The sequence below is a fragment of the Amphiura filiformis genome, unplaced genomic scaffold, assembly GCF_039555335.1.
Source record: "Amphiura filiformis unplaced genomic scaffold, Afil_fr2py scaffold_229, whole genome shotgun sequence".
Taxonomy (NCBI): Eukaryota; Metazoa; Echinodermata; class Ophiuroidea; order Amphilepidida; family Amphiuridae; genus Amphiura; species Amphiura filiformis.
This window is the reverse complement of record NW_027305693.1, coordinates 1-16,026: the sequence shown is the minus strand read 5'-3', so window position 1 is coordinate 16,026 and position 16,026 is coordinate 1. Positions and strand designations below refer to the sequence as shown.

Genomic DNA, 16,026 nt, shown 5'->3' with positions numbered 1-16,026 from the left:
CATCTAGCGGGAACCCGCGCGAAGCGCGGGTGTCCCGCTAGTCTTACTATAAATAGGGGAATGTTGTATCTATGTATGTATCGCTATAAAGGCTCCGTCAGTTTCGATCCAAATGTCGCCAAATTCATACGGGAGATCGATGAATATACGGGAACGTGTTTAAACTTTATTTGGTTGAAAACGGTCAAGAATTGGCTGCAAAAACAGTGAAAATATGGGTAAAAACGGGTTTTTGTTATGAAAATCGGTTGTTGGCCTACGCGTCACTGCAGCTGGCCGGCAGCGCGTCGGCGCCTCGTGCGTAACGCGCACTACGCCAATGGGTGCGTAAACGGCGCAGAGCCACGCGACTGCGAGCCAGAGACCAGTGGACATGATAATACGGAAAGAAGGAAAAATAAAGGACAAAAAGGTACATATGGACGGGTCACGGGATTATGATAACGGGTGAACACGTCCGCAGACACGCTATAGGCCTATATGAGAGGACGTAATAAATACGGGAAAAAGATGTTTGTTGTATAAACAACATGAAGCGGTACTATAAAGAAAAATAAAATTAAAATGAGGACAAAAAAGTACGAATAATATAGGCCAACGGGTTAAAGTAACTAAATGAAACGGGAACGAAACAAAGAAGGAAAGAAACTAATCAGGAAATGTAAGAAAAAAGAAGCTAAAATAATGAGAACAGAGATAAATAAAAAACATGGAAACGGGAAATCACAAGCAGCAAATAAACAAAGAAGCTAAAGGAAATGTAAGAAAGAACAGATTTAGAAAAATAAAATGTACCTTTTCAATGATTCTACCTGTTCAGTAATTATTCCTGTTATGGTGAACTATCCCATCTTCGCGCGGGTATCCAGCTAGTGTACTAATAACACAGAATTAGAGAAGGAGAACCGGGACTCCCTATACCGCTACGTACAATCGCGCTGTCAGCTATGGGGAGAAAATTGGGGGTATTCGGGTCCTTGCCGACGGTGCGCGGAGACGAACGAAAACAATTCTGCGTCTCATCTGAAGCGTCCTGGTACTCGCGTGCAGGTCGCATCAAGTGCGTCTCTCAAATGCGCCCATCATCCATGTCGCGCTTGCATGACAACGAATGCCTCGAGTGCATTCCGAGGGAAACAGAATACCCCCAATTTTTGCTCCATGCCTGTATCAAGATGGCGGTTCTCTGGTTTTAATTCTGTGACTAATAACCATAGACATACCACCGTTGCTAAGCAGTGTCGGCTTCACTACGCGAGCCAAAGTCATTGGTCTAGGTTCTCGTTTGTCTGGGCTAATAACGCCCTCTTTGGATATCAAAAACTACATGTAGGCCTAGAGATTGTCTTTAAAATGGTATAGGCCTATGTATAAACCCCACCAATAATACCGGATCAAAATAATTCAAAATTGCTCATGTGTTGTTGACTATGAACTCACCCCCCCCCCCCCATTTCCTCCAACATGCATGATGTTTTGCCCAAAATTTCACCTACTCAGTTTGAACTATTTTTTGTCGAATTTTGTTTAATTAGGTTGTAGGAGTTCCAGATGAACGGACTTCTGAGGAAGTGTGCGCCTGTATCAGGTAAAGATCACGTTATTAAAAATCCCTTTAAAAACCTGATGTGCTGGTACAAGTTGCTCACAATATGGCTTCATCATTATTAGTATACATCATACATGTAGGCTATATAAACCTATGAAAAAAAATCATGATTTAATTTTTCCTTGCCATTCATGTAGGATTCTATTTTTCCAGCAGCTTATACCCAAGCCTTTATCATCTTTAAAATAAATGTTCATATTATAGGCCTACTTGTTATTTTTTTGTTTGTTTTTATTTTTGTTTGTTTTTAATTTGTTTCTTCTTTTTTTTTTGTTGTCTTTTTCAAAGACTTCATCCTTCTGCCAAAGTTACCTCAGATGAGTTGAAGGAATTTTGCAGAGGAAAGGTGAGTCAGAGTTAGGAAAAAAGATAGACTAATAAAAATTCCCTTTAAAAGGGAAAGCCTGGCTCGATTATGAAATAGCCCGTTGAAAATATATATAAACACTGCTCTCTATTCCAGAAAAATACAGAACTAGTTTTTTGAATAAAAAAAAATATTATCCCGTTTTGCCACATGAACCATAGCTAAATCCTAATCCTTTAGTTAGTCCTAATTTTAATATTTAGCCAATTTTTGGAAATGAAGGCCAAAAACATGCGTTTTAAGGGTGTCTTACTATTATGCTGTGACAGTCAAGCCCAAAGACTTGTACTATTTTCAGTTTATGCATTCTAACTTTTAGAAAAGACATGTTTCATTCTTATAATCAGCCATTTATTAAAAGTAACACACAAAAAAAGTGAAAATTAGAACAAACTTTTGGCATACTTAAGATTTGAATGCTTAGATGTGATTTTTGTTACTCGATTGTCAGAAAACATGCCGAAAATGCATGTTTTTGGCTCTTTTTTCAAGAAATTAGTAAAATAATGAAATTTTTCTTTTATCTCCAGGACTCAATAAATGATTAGGATTGAGCTATGTTTCATTTGGCAGAACTTGATAATAATGTTTTAATAACTGGACCATATGGAAGAACAGCGGAATACTTAAATTTTCCCCTGAATATGGACCCAGTATAAAGAAGAAATAAACAAAACAAACAAACAAACAAACAAAAATTAGTGTTGTATTTTTCTGACATGGGGGGTAAAAACTGGGAAATGTGCGCACTCTTTGAGTCTCTTGATTTATTAGTTATAAATGTATGAACAATGATGTTATGATAATTCATATTTTTTATTAGGCCTAATCATCTTCTTGTTTTTAGGTATCCGATTCTCTTGTTCCAAAATACATACTCTTTGTGGAGGATGCCTTTCCAACAACGGAAACGGGCAAAGTAAGTACTCAAAAGGTGCAACATTTAGGCATGACTTGGTGAAAAGCTTCTAATTTCACTCTTGCTAGATTTACTCCGCAATTGTTTTGCTAAAATTATGCCCTTGCTCAGAAATAAAACCACAATATGCTTGGATTTTATTTTATTATTGTTTTCTGTTATGTACGGGATAAAATGGTGTGCGTATATTCTTTGTTTAAAATACAAAATTAATGGACTTATAAAAACACCAAATAAACGGAGACCTTTGTATGCCTTCAACCCACTGATCTATAGATCAGTGCTTCAACCAGTTCACCGTCTGTCTTAGAACCCGATAGATGGTGACATTTGACCATAAGATCAATATCATAAACTGATGGCCTTTGCATATTCATGGTATTCCCTAGAATCTACAACATGCTCATCTATCAGGGCACAGTTCTTTAACCCCAATACATTTGTACATTCATTGAATGACCATTGAAAATGTGAGTACAAAAAATCATACTCTGCAACTTGAGTTTAAATTTTGCACTATGATTGTTTAATTGAGGTTATTGAAATATGCCACTGGAATGAGGTCATTGTGGTCCATAGTGATTGCAGTACATTGTAACAACAAGACCGCGACCTTTGCACACCTAATCCTTAAACAAACACCAATCAATTATAATTGACTAACACAACCACTGACCAATCATGAAATCACTAATTGGTTTATGTGCTTGACTGCTAACTGATGATGACCAAAGATATTTGAACACAGCTCAGTATCTGTGTGGTGACTAGCTCCGATAAAGAACATTAATTAACGAAGTTCAATTCTGGTCAACAGAGAAAGGAATAAATTCGGAAGACATGATTGCGTTGAACCATGGGTCCATGCTTGAAGGTCAGAAGTGTATATTTTCAACCAGAGTTGCCAACCCCGCGATATGGTAGCCCAATTAGGCGACTTGTGACTCGTGGTTCGCCGTTATTCACCCGGGTCGGTGTCGGGCAGCTTAAAGCAATGATGTACGATTTACGTCATTTTGTTAGTGTTTACCCAAAATGCTGAATGAAATAATATTTATAGTAATATGCCTATCTGCTAGGAAGGGGTCCTGTCAATTTTAAGCTGAAGTAGCAAGGTAAAGTGAAAGAAACCCCAATGGCTATTTTGTCCGTTTAAAATAGAGTTGTATGACCGACTTAAAGTCATAATTATGACGTAAATTTGTTATTGTTTAATTAATTTTTAGCAGAATTAATAACATAAAAAATGGGCTGTGCCCGTTTCATGAAGAATAACGATCGATCTTACCCTTGATTTAACAGGCCTGTCAATTTCTTGGAATTGTTTGATATGAAAGGAGGGTACAGCCTTTCTTAGCCACAGGGTTGGTGGGCTACAGAAGACACAGATTATACCTCAGGATAAACTGGCATGAGTGCGCCGACCCCAAATTTTCAACCTTTCAGGATTGTTTTTGGACGGAGGTCGGGTGAAAAACTAAATTACGTTTAGGCCTACATGACTTTGTCGAAATGCGTCGTGTGACAAGAATGAGTGTATATAACTAGAGGGGAGCTTACTTTCTTGTGTCTTCTATACTATCCATCATATACCCTAGGCCATGCATAACGAAATTCAACAATATCCAAAGCAATATCCTCACTAAAATCATGACAATAGGCCCAAAAACAGACTTTCCATCCCACATAATCGCAAATTGACACGAAAGCTTCATTCCATGAAGTATTTCTCTTGCATTTGATCATCTTCTACTCTTCCCTAGAAAAAAAATCATAATACTAAATCTAAACACCATGACGGGAATTCACCATATCACGTCTAGCTCACATTGGGCGCCCCATTCCCATTAAAGGAATTTTTATGTTGTCATTGTTGTTGTTGTTTAAAAGGTCGCTCCATGCGGAAAACCCTCCGGGGATTTCAACACGTTTAATTTATTCAAGTTCTCAGTGATATTTTGGTTGGAGCAAAGAAATTGAACCTGGTTGCATTTATATGATCGCATCCGAAAAACATTATTAACATATATATAGACCTTCGACCCTCAACTGGAGCACATTAATTTGACCAGAAATTATTATGATCTATTTGTACCTTTCTTTCAGTTTGCCAGAATGAAGATTGCTGAACAGGCTAAAACAATACTTGGATTATAGGATTATTATGTAAAACAAGAAGGAACATTAATATGCATTAGTTTGGCTAATCCTGTAGCTCCCACTCGGACAAAGAATCGACTGTTCAGGAAAAAATGTAGCCTATTTATTTATCCAACTAACCCATGATGGCCCAAATATATAAAGAAATTTAGAAAGACAATTTTAAGAAATTAAGAAAGTTTTCATGTTAAACCGTTTAACTGCATATACCGAGAATTATCCTACGTTGGGAACACTTCTCAGAGCCGGGTTCTGCCGAATTTGGACGCTTGCCGATTTTTGCATGGATACAAAATTGAAAATTCGGATTTAAGATCGGCAGAACATCCCCAGGATTGTTGAGATGAACTGTTTAACTTTTTGTTAGCTAAATCCATTAAATAATTACTCACGAATCCGAGTTTTCGACATTTTGGCTGATGACTTGATCACAGATGATCAGGTCCAGGTCCACTGCTTTTCCCGCGAAATTCTGCTGCTGCCAATGACGCATTCTCGTTAACTGGAAAGGAAAGCTCAGATTTGTGAGTAAATATTTAATGGATTTGGCCAATTTTCAATCATTGATTTCCTCGTCAAATTTCTTTATGGACGATCTAAAATGGGCTATTCCAGAAAATAGATGAACACCCCCTATAGAGGAGTTCGGATTTCCGGACTTTTTGTCCAATCGCGATTGTTGGAAATCCAGACTTTTAAAGTGTCCAAAGGCGACAAAAATCCAGCAGAAAAATAGTTCGAAATAAAAAAATCCTCAATTTGATAGCTCATTTTGGACATTTCCGTAGTTTTTCCTTCATTTTATTGGATTTCCAGGTTTTTTTCAAGTGGCATTTGCAACTGGAATTCCAGCCGTTTTCAGAAAGCAGGCTTGGAAATCCATACATTACTTTAATTGAAAAGTTACTCCTCTATAGGGGGTGTGCACTTATTTTTTCTGGAATAGCCCAATGCAATTGGGCAAAGTAGACGCCGTGGAGTAACGCGACGCGTTTGAAGCCTAATAAATCGATCCGGGAAATCGATGCATTTAAGGGACACTTCCCATAGTATATTGGTAATCAATTCTCCAATCTATCATAAGAAATGCTTAACAACGTAGGTAGATCAGACGCAAACATAAAAGTTAAAACTTTGAGAATTAAACAGTGTCTCACTGCTATATAAAGTTACGAATGATAAATCAAAGTTAAGATAAGTCGTTATCAGTGGCGAAATCAGAAAGCCGAGTTCCCATATTGAGCCATAGCCACCGTCTTGAGTCCTCCATATATTAAAACTGGCAGTTTATACGTGTGTTTATATAAATATAGACCCATGTGTAGGGATTTCTTTTGAAATATAGACCCATTCTCCCTGAAAAGATTGAGTTAAATCGTCATACTCGTGGAAAAAGGGTTTATGTCAAACACGGACTTTCCAGCAAAAAATAGGGACCCATGTCTAAGGATTTTTTGCAAGAGAGCACCCCATTGGAGTGGCACATCCCTGTATGCCTTTTGTAAGGGAGTCCGAAACGGCCACCATTCCTGTTATATTCAGGCTTTCTAAATACATATCTCAAGAACCACCACATCTTTTTAGCTGAAGTAATATTATTTGACACAATCTGATCCGCTGAGACTAAAGTCAAAGCTTTTCAGAGTTTTATTGAAAGATTGATATAAAGAATCTTGAAAATATGAAGATTTGTCGATTTACATGTATTTTTCTCACTTTAATAAAGTTGACATTCTGTGACATGAAATCAGTTTCAAAATTAATAAAACGGTATTTATTTTTTTGCAGTTTGTAAAATTTGCACAAGCGTTTCATATTCTATTACATGTTAGCAAATTTGTGATATAAAATTAACTCTTTTTCAGTTTTGTACAATGTAAACGTCGTTTGCTATAATATTACGCTGTTCTATATTCAATTAAAATAGTTATATAACCTATTATCCTGTAAAAAGTAAAACAACGCAAAACGCGCTCATGTGTATATATCGTGTATTGAACGGCCTGCGACTGACGACGCTATAAGAAATGTGCGAAATTCTGGTTATAAGCGTTTTTGTAGTGACCTTTTTAAACCGTCACAACTCAATAGAGAAAAAACAACATCGTTATAATTTTACAAAGATATACTGGCTATATGTTACTTTCGAAAATACATTGGCATAGTATTGAAAAAAATAATATTCTGTCCGTCAAATTGGGAAAAATTTGGGGAGAAAACCTGCCATTTTTACAAACTTCTGATAAAATTTGCTTAAATTTCCTGCAATCAAACTCAAAGTCATAAAATCTATTACTGTTGGAAAGCTTTTGATGTCAGCAAGCTAGTAGCATCAAGTTAATTTTATTTTATGCATGCCAAGAAGTCATAAAATCCATTCTAAACAGAGTAACTAGCACAATTTCTTCGGGTTTTTGATAAAAACATCGATGCATGAAGAACGCGGGCTGTTGTGATCGATAAAAACAGGTGATTACAAGCACGTCCGCAATACGTCAATAAATATACTCACTACCCGAAGCTTAGTCATTTACAGATTGTCTGTATCCCTGTTTACACGTTTCTCATTTTGAGTAGCAAGTCACGTACAACTTCACCATGGTTCAACAAAAGAAGGCGGCTGTCAAGAAGCCAGCAGCTCACCCAACATACCTTGTCATGGTACAAGCAGCCATTGTAGCTCTCAAAGAGAGAGGTGGTTCATCAGCTCAGAAGATCAAGAGCTACATTGCCGCCAACTACAAGGTCGACCCAGCTAAGATGAAGGCTCCTCTTAAGGCCGCCCTTAAGAAAGGAGTTGCTAGCGGCGCCCTCGTACAGGCCTCTGGCAAGGGAGCAAGCGGAAAATTCAAGCTTGGCAAGACAACCGACTCTGCAAAGAAAGCTAAGGCCGCAGAACGCCGCAAGGCTGCCAAGGCCAAGGCTGCAGCAAAGAGAAAGGCAAAGCGTGAGGCTAAGAAGCAGAAGGCTGCTGCAAAGAAGGCTGCTGCCAAGGCCAAGAAGGCAGCAAAGAAGTCCGCAAAGAAGGCAAAGAAGCCCAAGAAGGCAGCAAAGAAGGCAAAGAAGCCAGCCAAGAAGGCAGCAAAGAAACCAGCAAAGAAAGCAGCAAAGAAGCCAGCAAAGAAGGCAGCAAAGAAGGCAAAGAAGCCAGCAAAGAAGGCAGCAAAGAAGGCGGCACCTAAGAAGAAGTAAACAGCCATCTGTCAAACCCAAAGGCTCTTTTTAGGGCCACCCAATTTTTCCAAAAAGAGATAATGTGTTTTGTGTCAAACATTGTATTGCTTTTTTGTGCTTTGCCTACATAATAGATTATGTTAAATATAGCTATGTAAGAAAGTGTAAGTTTTTATTTATTTATTTATTTATTTTTTTATTTATTTATTTATTTATTTATTATTTATTTATTTATTTATTTAGTCTTATTGTTTACAAAGTATCTACGTTATAAGCACTGATCTCACATTCATCCCATACTTGTATATGTTAATTTGCCATTAACGATGGTCAAATGCATGCGCGTATTTGGGGGGGGGCTTTGGGGCGCCAGCCCCGGGGTAAAAAGTAGGGGCGGCGGAAGAAGAAGGGCGGCAAAAACAGGGGCGGCAAAAACGACGGGGCGGCAAAACGAATTAGCATAGAAAAAAGGGCGCCAAAATTGAAAAAGCATAAAAATTGTAAATAAAGGTTGCTTTTTGGACGCTAGCGCCTAAAATCCTTTTTTTTTTTTTTTTTTTTTTTTTTGCTCTTCACTTTTCAAACGACCGTGAAAAAAAAATGGGTCAACCTTTTCGGGCTGTTAAGGAAGGGGCGGCAAAATTGTTTCTTCTTCAGCCCCCCGGGGTTGGGGCGGCCACGGTACGCCACTGAAATGTGCAAACTTAATGCCACGCTCCAACGGTAAATAATAAAATGGCGCTAATTCTTAACCAATAGCGCGAAATGTTCTACTAATGTAAACCAATCTATTATTACTCCATTTACCGATATGTTAAATTGATCACAATTTAGGCAATATTGATCCCGGCCCTAGATCTCAATAGTATAGTGGGTAACCAAAATCGATCTAATATAGCGGGAAAGGGGAGGGTTGGGCGGTATTCTCGACCGGTTGAAATCGTCATTTATTCACTTACTACACCCCTTGATAAATTTGTGACTATTTTTTCATTTTTCTCAAAAAATAATAACACACTGGTTACAAAAGTTATGTATATTATAGGAGCAAGGAATCCAGTTACTAAAACTGGAAGTTCAGTGACTCAAGAAAAGCGGTACGTTATGTGTGATAAGAAAAGAGGTACCGCTAGAAGTGTTCCTCATTTCTTAACATATGAACTACTTGTCTTGAATCACTGAAATTTCAATGAAGTAATTGGATTCGGTGCCTCTATAATATATAACTTTTTTTTTACCAGTGTGTAGTTATTTTTGGAGAACAATGCGCAATTAGTCACAAAATGTATCAGGGTGTAGTCCTAGTAAACACAAAAACGTTTTTAAAACGTTTTAAATAAGTTATATTTTGGCTTTTGGTTTAGGTAAAAACGTTTTAATAACATTAAAATGTCGGGTTATATAAAGGTCATGATAACATTTTAAAACGTTTTGTATGAAAACACACTACAACAATATTTTTTAATGTTTTCAAAAAATGTTATTGTAAACTATTTTTGCAAACATTTTTGCCAAATATTGTGTCAATACTTAAATAACATGTTAAAATATTTGAACCCAGCAAACACAAAAATGTTCTTAAAATGTTTTTTTTCAAAAGCTTTTAAAAACATTTAAATGTCGGGTTATATAAAGGTCATGAAAACGTTTTTAAAACGTTATTGAAAATATTTTGGGCAAACATGTTTCGCAAAATATTTTTTCAACCCCAAAATAACATTCTGTTTAGAATGTTAGGTATCAAGTTTTCAAGAATGTTTTTGGAATGTTATTAAAACGTTTTTATACCCTTTATATAACCCGACATTTAAACGTTTTCTTTAAAACGTTTTTCTTTGCTGAGCAGTAGATTATCAAAAAAATGTTTTTTAAGGTTATGAAAACGTTTAATACTCTTAATATACCCTTTATATAACCCGACATTTAAACGTTTTCTAACAACCTTTTATAACCTTTTGCGAATGATGTCGAAAACGTTTTGTGTTTGCTGGGGTACCACCTTAGAAGATAAAATACATGAATGATAAGATTTTCGGTAAGATGCACAAGGTCAATGAATAAAAAAGACAATCTTTATATTAATGGTCCTAATTCATTTTAAGAATATGATTAAACCTATTAAGAAAGTTTTGCTTCTGGTATTTTCTTCAATTTTGCCAGATCAATTGTTAATTATGCGTTAGTACTTTTCCTCCATTTGATTCCATGTTGCCATCTTTATACCAATATCATTATTGATTCAAGAACATGAATTGATTACGGATAGCAAATTATGGCAATAAAACAAAAATTGTTTTGGCGGGACCTTTTCATTTGCAATATAGTTATCATGGTTATCATGTGCGGATAATAATGAGCTCTAAATGTATCGATAGTTCTTTCAGACCATTAAGGATTACAGAAATACGACTGACTGCATAAGCTTACGTCTACTTTTTCAAATCGGTTTATTCCCCACGCATTTACCATGTTTAGTTTTATATCAAAATTATTAGTTACCGGTATGCAAAGTGAAACTTTTACGGAAACATGTCAATATCTCTTTTTGGAAGATATGGTGGCTCTTAAAAGAGCCATTGGGTTTGATAGTCGTTACACTATTTACTTGGAAGTAGTGTACTTGGTGACAGCCTTGGTGCCTTCACTCACGGCGTGCTTGGCCAGCTCACCAGGCAAGAGAAGACGGACAGCAGTCTGGATCTCGCGGCTGCTGATGGTTGCCTTCTTGTTGTAGTTAGCCAAACGGGAAGACTCGCCAGCGATGCGCTCGAAGATATCGTTAACAAAGCTGTTCATGATGCTCATGGCCTTGCTGGAGATACCAGTGTCTGGGTGCACCTGTTTGAGCACCTTGTAGATGTAGATGCCGTAGCTTTCCTTGCGGCGTCTACGCCTGGTGCCGGTTGCTGGACGGCCCTTGGCCTTACCGGCCTTCTTTGCTCCCTTTCCGCTAGTCTTGGCAGGCATGTTGTCGATTAAGTTTCTTCAACAAAGAATGACCCGTCCTGAAATAAGCACCGTATTTATATTATTTCGTATGTAAATTAGGGATCCTACACTGAGTTCAATATAGTTATACTATTGATTCCAGAAATAATAAAATTGATTTGTGTATGGCCTATATAAAGTAAAGTCAAAATCAGCTTGGCGAAAATAAATTGACTTGTAATGAAATTTACCATTTTAAAACTAATTGTTTCAAAACTTTCACAGCATTTTGGAGTTAATAATATTCATCATTTAATATTTTGAAATATAGGACACATGGCGTTACTTTGGCAGTCCAAAGAGCTCTCCTCTACCACAAACCCACTAACATGATAAATTAAATAGTAGGAAAAGAGTCTTTGCTTTAGTAAAAGAAAATAAAATTCATACTTTCTGAAAATTTCTTCTAGCCTTCATTTCCTATTTTATCATAAAACTTTCATATCCCAGCAAACACAAATCGTTTTCGACATCATTCGCAAAAGGTTAGAAAAGGTTGCCAGAAAACGTTTAAATGTCGGTTATATAAAGGATATATAATGGATATAAAATGTTTTCATAACATTTTCAACATTTGTGGATAACCTACTGCAAATATTCTAACATAATGTTATTTATGTGTTGACAAAACATTTGGCAAATATATTTTACAATAATATTTTGAAAACATTTTTAAAATATTGTTGAAGTGTGTTTTCATACAACACGTATTTTAATATAAAAAAAACCAACAACAACAACAAAAAAACAAAACAAACGTTTCCATAACCTTTATATAACCCGACATTTAATGCTAATAAAACGTTTTCATCTAAAACAAAACCACAAATATAACAAGTTTCAAACGTTTTAAAAACACTTTTGTGTTTGCTGGGATATAACAGTAACATGAACGCATATGTTGAGACATTAGAGACCTTGCGAAATGAAGTTACTTTAACTTTAACTTTAACGTCTAGAGGATTATAGAGGATTATGTATTGAAAACCAAGATACATAATCCTCTATAATCCTCTAGACGTTAAAGTTAAAGTTAAAGTAACTTCATTTCGCAAGGTCTCTATATACTCATGTATACTTACCTCCTGTTTAACCAATGCACAGAAACATGATACGATTTTGTACACGATATAGATTTCAGAGTTCCTATTGATTTTTAACGGTCTTTTTGCGCCAGATCATAAAATAATAGCGCCAAAAGTTATTGGTTATGACCCCGGTTATGACACACGGAAGTAGAAAGGGATTTGTGCCGCAATTATAAGTGAAACATATAGAATCTACGTACATATTATACTTGTATTTGTACCAATGAAAACAATATCCAGAGCATGCATGGTATAATTCTGTACACGATATAGATTCAAGTTCATGTATTGCTTTGTGACGGTCTTTTTGTGACAGAAGATAAACTAAAACTTATGGCGCGTAAAATTGGTTTCCGTTACCGTAATTATACGGTATCTAATTGAGAAAACAGTGCGGTGTGCGGTGGCATTAAATGAACAATTCACGCACATACATAAAGCATTGGTAAAGATAGCAAACTGAATTTCATTAAGGTTCCTTTCAAGTTGTAATACCAGTGATATAGATTAACGATTCTTGGGAAAAATTCCTGACGTACAAAGCAAACCACCTATATCCCCCCGACACCCACACCCACACCCCTACATCTAGATAGGCCTATACCATGTATGTTAATTACCAAAGCGTCATATTGACTTTCCGTATAATATCAACACAAACATGAAAAAATGCACCTAATTTTTGGTCAGCTTAACTCCCTCTCTATCTTTAATTAACCTAAAAGCTGGCAAATACGACGGATCGTTGGCTACGAATCTGGAACACTTTAATTGTGGAATAAACAAACTAATGAATAACAAACAAACATTACAGTAAAGCACAATTCTACAACGTATACGTTGGAAAAGGGTTATACATTAAAGGTCCCCTGGTGTTATTAAGGGGGTACTACACCCGTGTGGTCAATTTGTGACTATTTTTGCATTTTTCTAAAAAAATAATAACACACTGGTAACAAAAGTTATGTATATAATTATTGGAGCAAGAAATCCAATTACTACACTGAAATTTCAGTGACTCAAGACAAGCGGCTCAGCATATATGGAAATGAGGTACATCCTAGCGGTACCTTATTTCTTACTGAAATTCCAGTGTAGTAATTGGATTCCTTGCCCCAATAATATACATAATTTTTTGTTACCACTGTTTTATTAGTTTTGAGAAAAATGCAAAAATAGACACACATTTATCGAGGGGTGTAGTACCCCCTTAACGTATCACATATTGATTAAAATATATGCACATCGATTTTGTAGTCAAAACGGTGCGCCAAAATTTTATAACAAAAGCGGAAGGTAATAATGTTTCTTGAAATGTTGATTTCCACTAAAATTTTAATATCAACAACTTATTGTTGTGAATACCACTTAGAAGATTAATTATCAAACAGGTTTTGACAAAGTTTTTCTTGGTAAAAAATTATGGGCCAGCTTGTTTTAACAATTTTATTTACAATAGAGTTTCATAAAAGCAAAATATATGGTTGTCTTTTATTTTAAAAGACAGTATTTAACAAAACTATCTATATAGATGATTATTACTTGTTTAAAAACGGTAAACGTTTAACGGTTTAAAACCTTTGTCCACCCTGATTAGAATGATATTTAGGGTTTTTATTAGTATAAAATGTTCATACAATTCAAAGCACGTTGTCATATTCTCTTTTTGGACTATTTGGTGGCTCTGAAAAGAGCCGTTTTTTTGTTAAGTCATAAGACAAGAATTAAGCGCGCTCGCCACGGATGCGACGTGCAAGTTGGATGTCCTTTGGCATGATGGTCACACGCTTGGCGTGGATGGCGCACAGGTTGGTGTCCTCGAAAAGACCGACTAGGTAAGCTTCGCTAGCCTCCTGAAGGGCCATGACGGCAGAGCTCTGGAAGCGGAGCTCAGTCTTGAAGTCCTGGGCGATTTCACGGACTAGACGTTGGAAGGGGAGCTTGCGGATGAGGAGCTCGGTGCTCTTCTGGTAGCGACGGATCTCACGAAGAGCCACGGTACCGGGCCTGTAACGGTGAGGTTTCTTAACGCCACCGGTAGCTGGGGCAGATTTGCGAGCTGCCTTGGTGGCCAGCTGCTTGCGTGGAGCCTTGCCTCCAGTAGATTTGCGTGCGGTTTGCTTGGTACGTGCCATTTTCTCGAATCGTTTTCACGAAATGATTTCAATTCTAAATTAGTTCGCCTTTTATACACTTCGTGGATAAAGGCACAAAAGTCAAAATATTGCGCTAAAAGCAAATCAGCAATATGATTGGCCAATTAAAGAAGCAATCTGATTGGACAACTAGGTAAGATATCTGATTGGTCTACAACGTTGGCGCTTATTGTAAAGATGGATGAGTCGATTGAAAAGTCGATACTAAACTTTAATATTGGCGCTGGTGGAATATTACACTTACGTTAGAATAAATAGAAATTTGAAATGGCAGATATAATGCCTCACAAGAGGAGTATCTACAATCTTGGAAAAAAGTCCTTTCAACACTTGGTACACGTTGTCGGAAATCCGTGTAGAATTTGCAATGATCATGAGAGTGACGTGTATTTTGGTTTTGAACAAACATGACATCTACAACAATGATTTACCCTTCCCCTCTCCCCATCAATCAATGTTGGAACACTTTGGAAAACTGCTGAAGACATTGGCATTTCCCAACATTGCACTGGGGAGAGGAGGTGTCAGTTTTTAGTTCTTGACACAAAAGCGTTGCAAGACTTATTTCCAAGATTGTAGCAATGTGGCAAAATTTCTATAACTCATCTTGGGTAGCGATAGCAGAAATATGAACTATTTAAAATGAAGGGTTTCAAACTGGTCTATTAACAAAAAACACATTAGCCACATCATGTTAACCCTTTTAATTCTGATTGATACATTTATTCATTTACTTTGTCAGATACCAGTCACTTACATGTTTTGATCAATGCCACTCCCTGATTGGTCAAAATAAGGATACTTAATATTCCTTGTGAGATTTCAGCAGAAGCGCACCAAAATATATAAAAGAAATATTCTAATTTCGTTGGTTATTCATTATATCAACATGGTATTATTTTAGTATAATTTACATTTGTACTACTTCCGATTACGCTGCTTCTTCGTAGACGTGTCAAGAAAAACATTGCCAAAACGTATTTAAAAAAAAATGAAAGTAGTAATTTTACACTATCAATACGTCAATATGTTACGAGTATGCAGTCAATACTAAATCTACGTTTTGATCAATGCCACTCGCTGATTGGTCGATATACAGAGAACTAATCCCTTATGAAACTTCGGTAGGATCCCACTCAAACACTTATAAGAGACTTGAAAAGTTTTCTAAGGTTATTCATTTTGTACAACACTGAACAAAATACAATTCATCATGTCTGGACGTGGTAAAGGAGGAAAGTCAAAGAGCAAGGCTAAGAGCCGCTCATCCCGTGCAGGACTTCAGTTCCCCGTTGGCCGTGTGCACCGCTTCTTGAGAAAGGGCAACTATGCCAACCGTGTTGGTGCTGGTGCTCCAGTCTACTTGGCAGCTGTCATGGAATACCTGACCGCTGAGATCCTTGAGTTGGCTGGCAATGCTGCTCGTGACAACAAGAAGACCAGAATCAACCCACGTCACTTGCAATTGGCTGTCCGCAACGACGAAGAGTTGAACAAGCTTCTCGGAGGTGTGACCATCGCACAAGGTGGTGTTCTGCCAAACATCCAGGCTGTTCTTCTGCCAA

The 16,026-nt window shown here is 36.9% G+C and overlaps 5 protein-coding genes across 5 annotated transcripts in view; 3 read left to right on the top strand and 2 right to left on the bottom strand.

Moving 5' to 3' along the window:
• Nucleotides 1-1,970, top strand: part of LOC140145346 (medium-chain acyl-CoA ligase ACSF2, mitochondrial-like) — a 60,963-nt gene extending 58,993 nt beyond the window's left edge. Inside the window, exons 16-17 of the mRNA XM_072167097.1 lie at nt 1,536-1,588; nt 1,898-1,970. Coding sequence (XP_072023198.1) covers nt 1,536-1,588; nt 1,898-1,970 — 126 coding nt within the window. The remainder of the gene's footprint in view (nt 1-1,535; nt 1,589-1,897) is intronic.
• A 5,654-nt stretch (nt 1,971-7,624) lies between these two features.
• LOC140145345 (uncharacterized) lies at nt 7,625-8,262 on the top strand. Its single transcript, XM_072167096.1, has one exon. It carries the CDS (start codon nt 7,654-7,656, stop codon nt 8,245-8,247), a length of 594 nt encoding a protein of 197 aa, XP_072023197.1. The 5' UTR covers nt 7,625-7,653; the 3' UTR covers nt 8,248-8,262.
• A 2,568-nt stretch (nt 8,263-10,830) lies between these two features.
• LOC140145349 (late histone H2B.2.1-like) lies at nt 10,831-11,196 on the bottom strand. Its single transcript, XM_072167101.1, has one exon. It carries the CDS (start codon nt 11,194-11,196, stop codon nt 10,831-10,833), a length of 366 nt encoding a protein of 121 aa, XP_072023202.1.
• A 2,833-nt stretch (nt 11,197-14,029) lies between these two features.
• Nucleotides 14,030-14,440, bottom strand: LOC140145348 (histone H3, embryonic). The gene has a single exon (XM_072167100.1). It carries the CDS (start codon nt 14,438-14,440, stop codon nt 14,030-14,032), a length of 411 nt encoding a protein of 136 aa, XP_072023201.1.
• A 1,234-nt stretch (nt 14,441-15,674) lies between these two features.
• LOC140145347 (late histone H2A.2.2-like) lies at nt 15,675-16,019 on the top strand (the record flags this gene model as incomplete). The annotated part of the gene is made up of 1 exon (XM_072167098.1): nt 15,675-16,019. A coding segment is annotated over exon 1 (345 nt), but the record flags the coding sequence as incomplete, so codon positions are not given.
• Nucleotides 16,020-16,026: the final 7 nt, after the last annotated feature.

Bases quoted from the DNA above. Each gene is read 5' to 3' on its own strand.
- LOC140145345 (XM_072167096.1), top strand. From the start codon at position 7,654: ATGGTTCAACAAAAGAAGGCGGCTGTCAAGAAGCCAGCAGCTCACCCA.
- LOC140145349 (XM_072167101.1), bottom strand. From the start codon at position 11,196: ATGCCTGCCAAGACTAGCGGAAAGGGAGCAAAGAAGGCCGGTAAGGCC.
- LOC140145348 (XM_072167100.1), bottom strand. From the start codon at position 14,440: ATGGCACGTACCAAGCAAACCGCACGCAAATCTACTGGAGGCAAGGCT.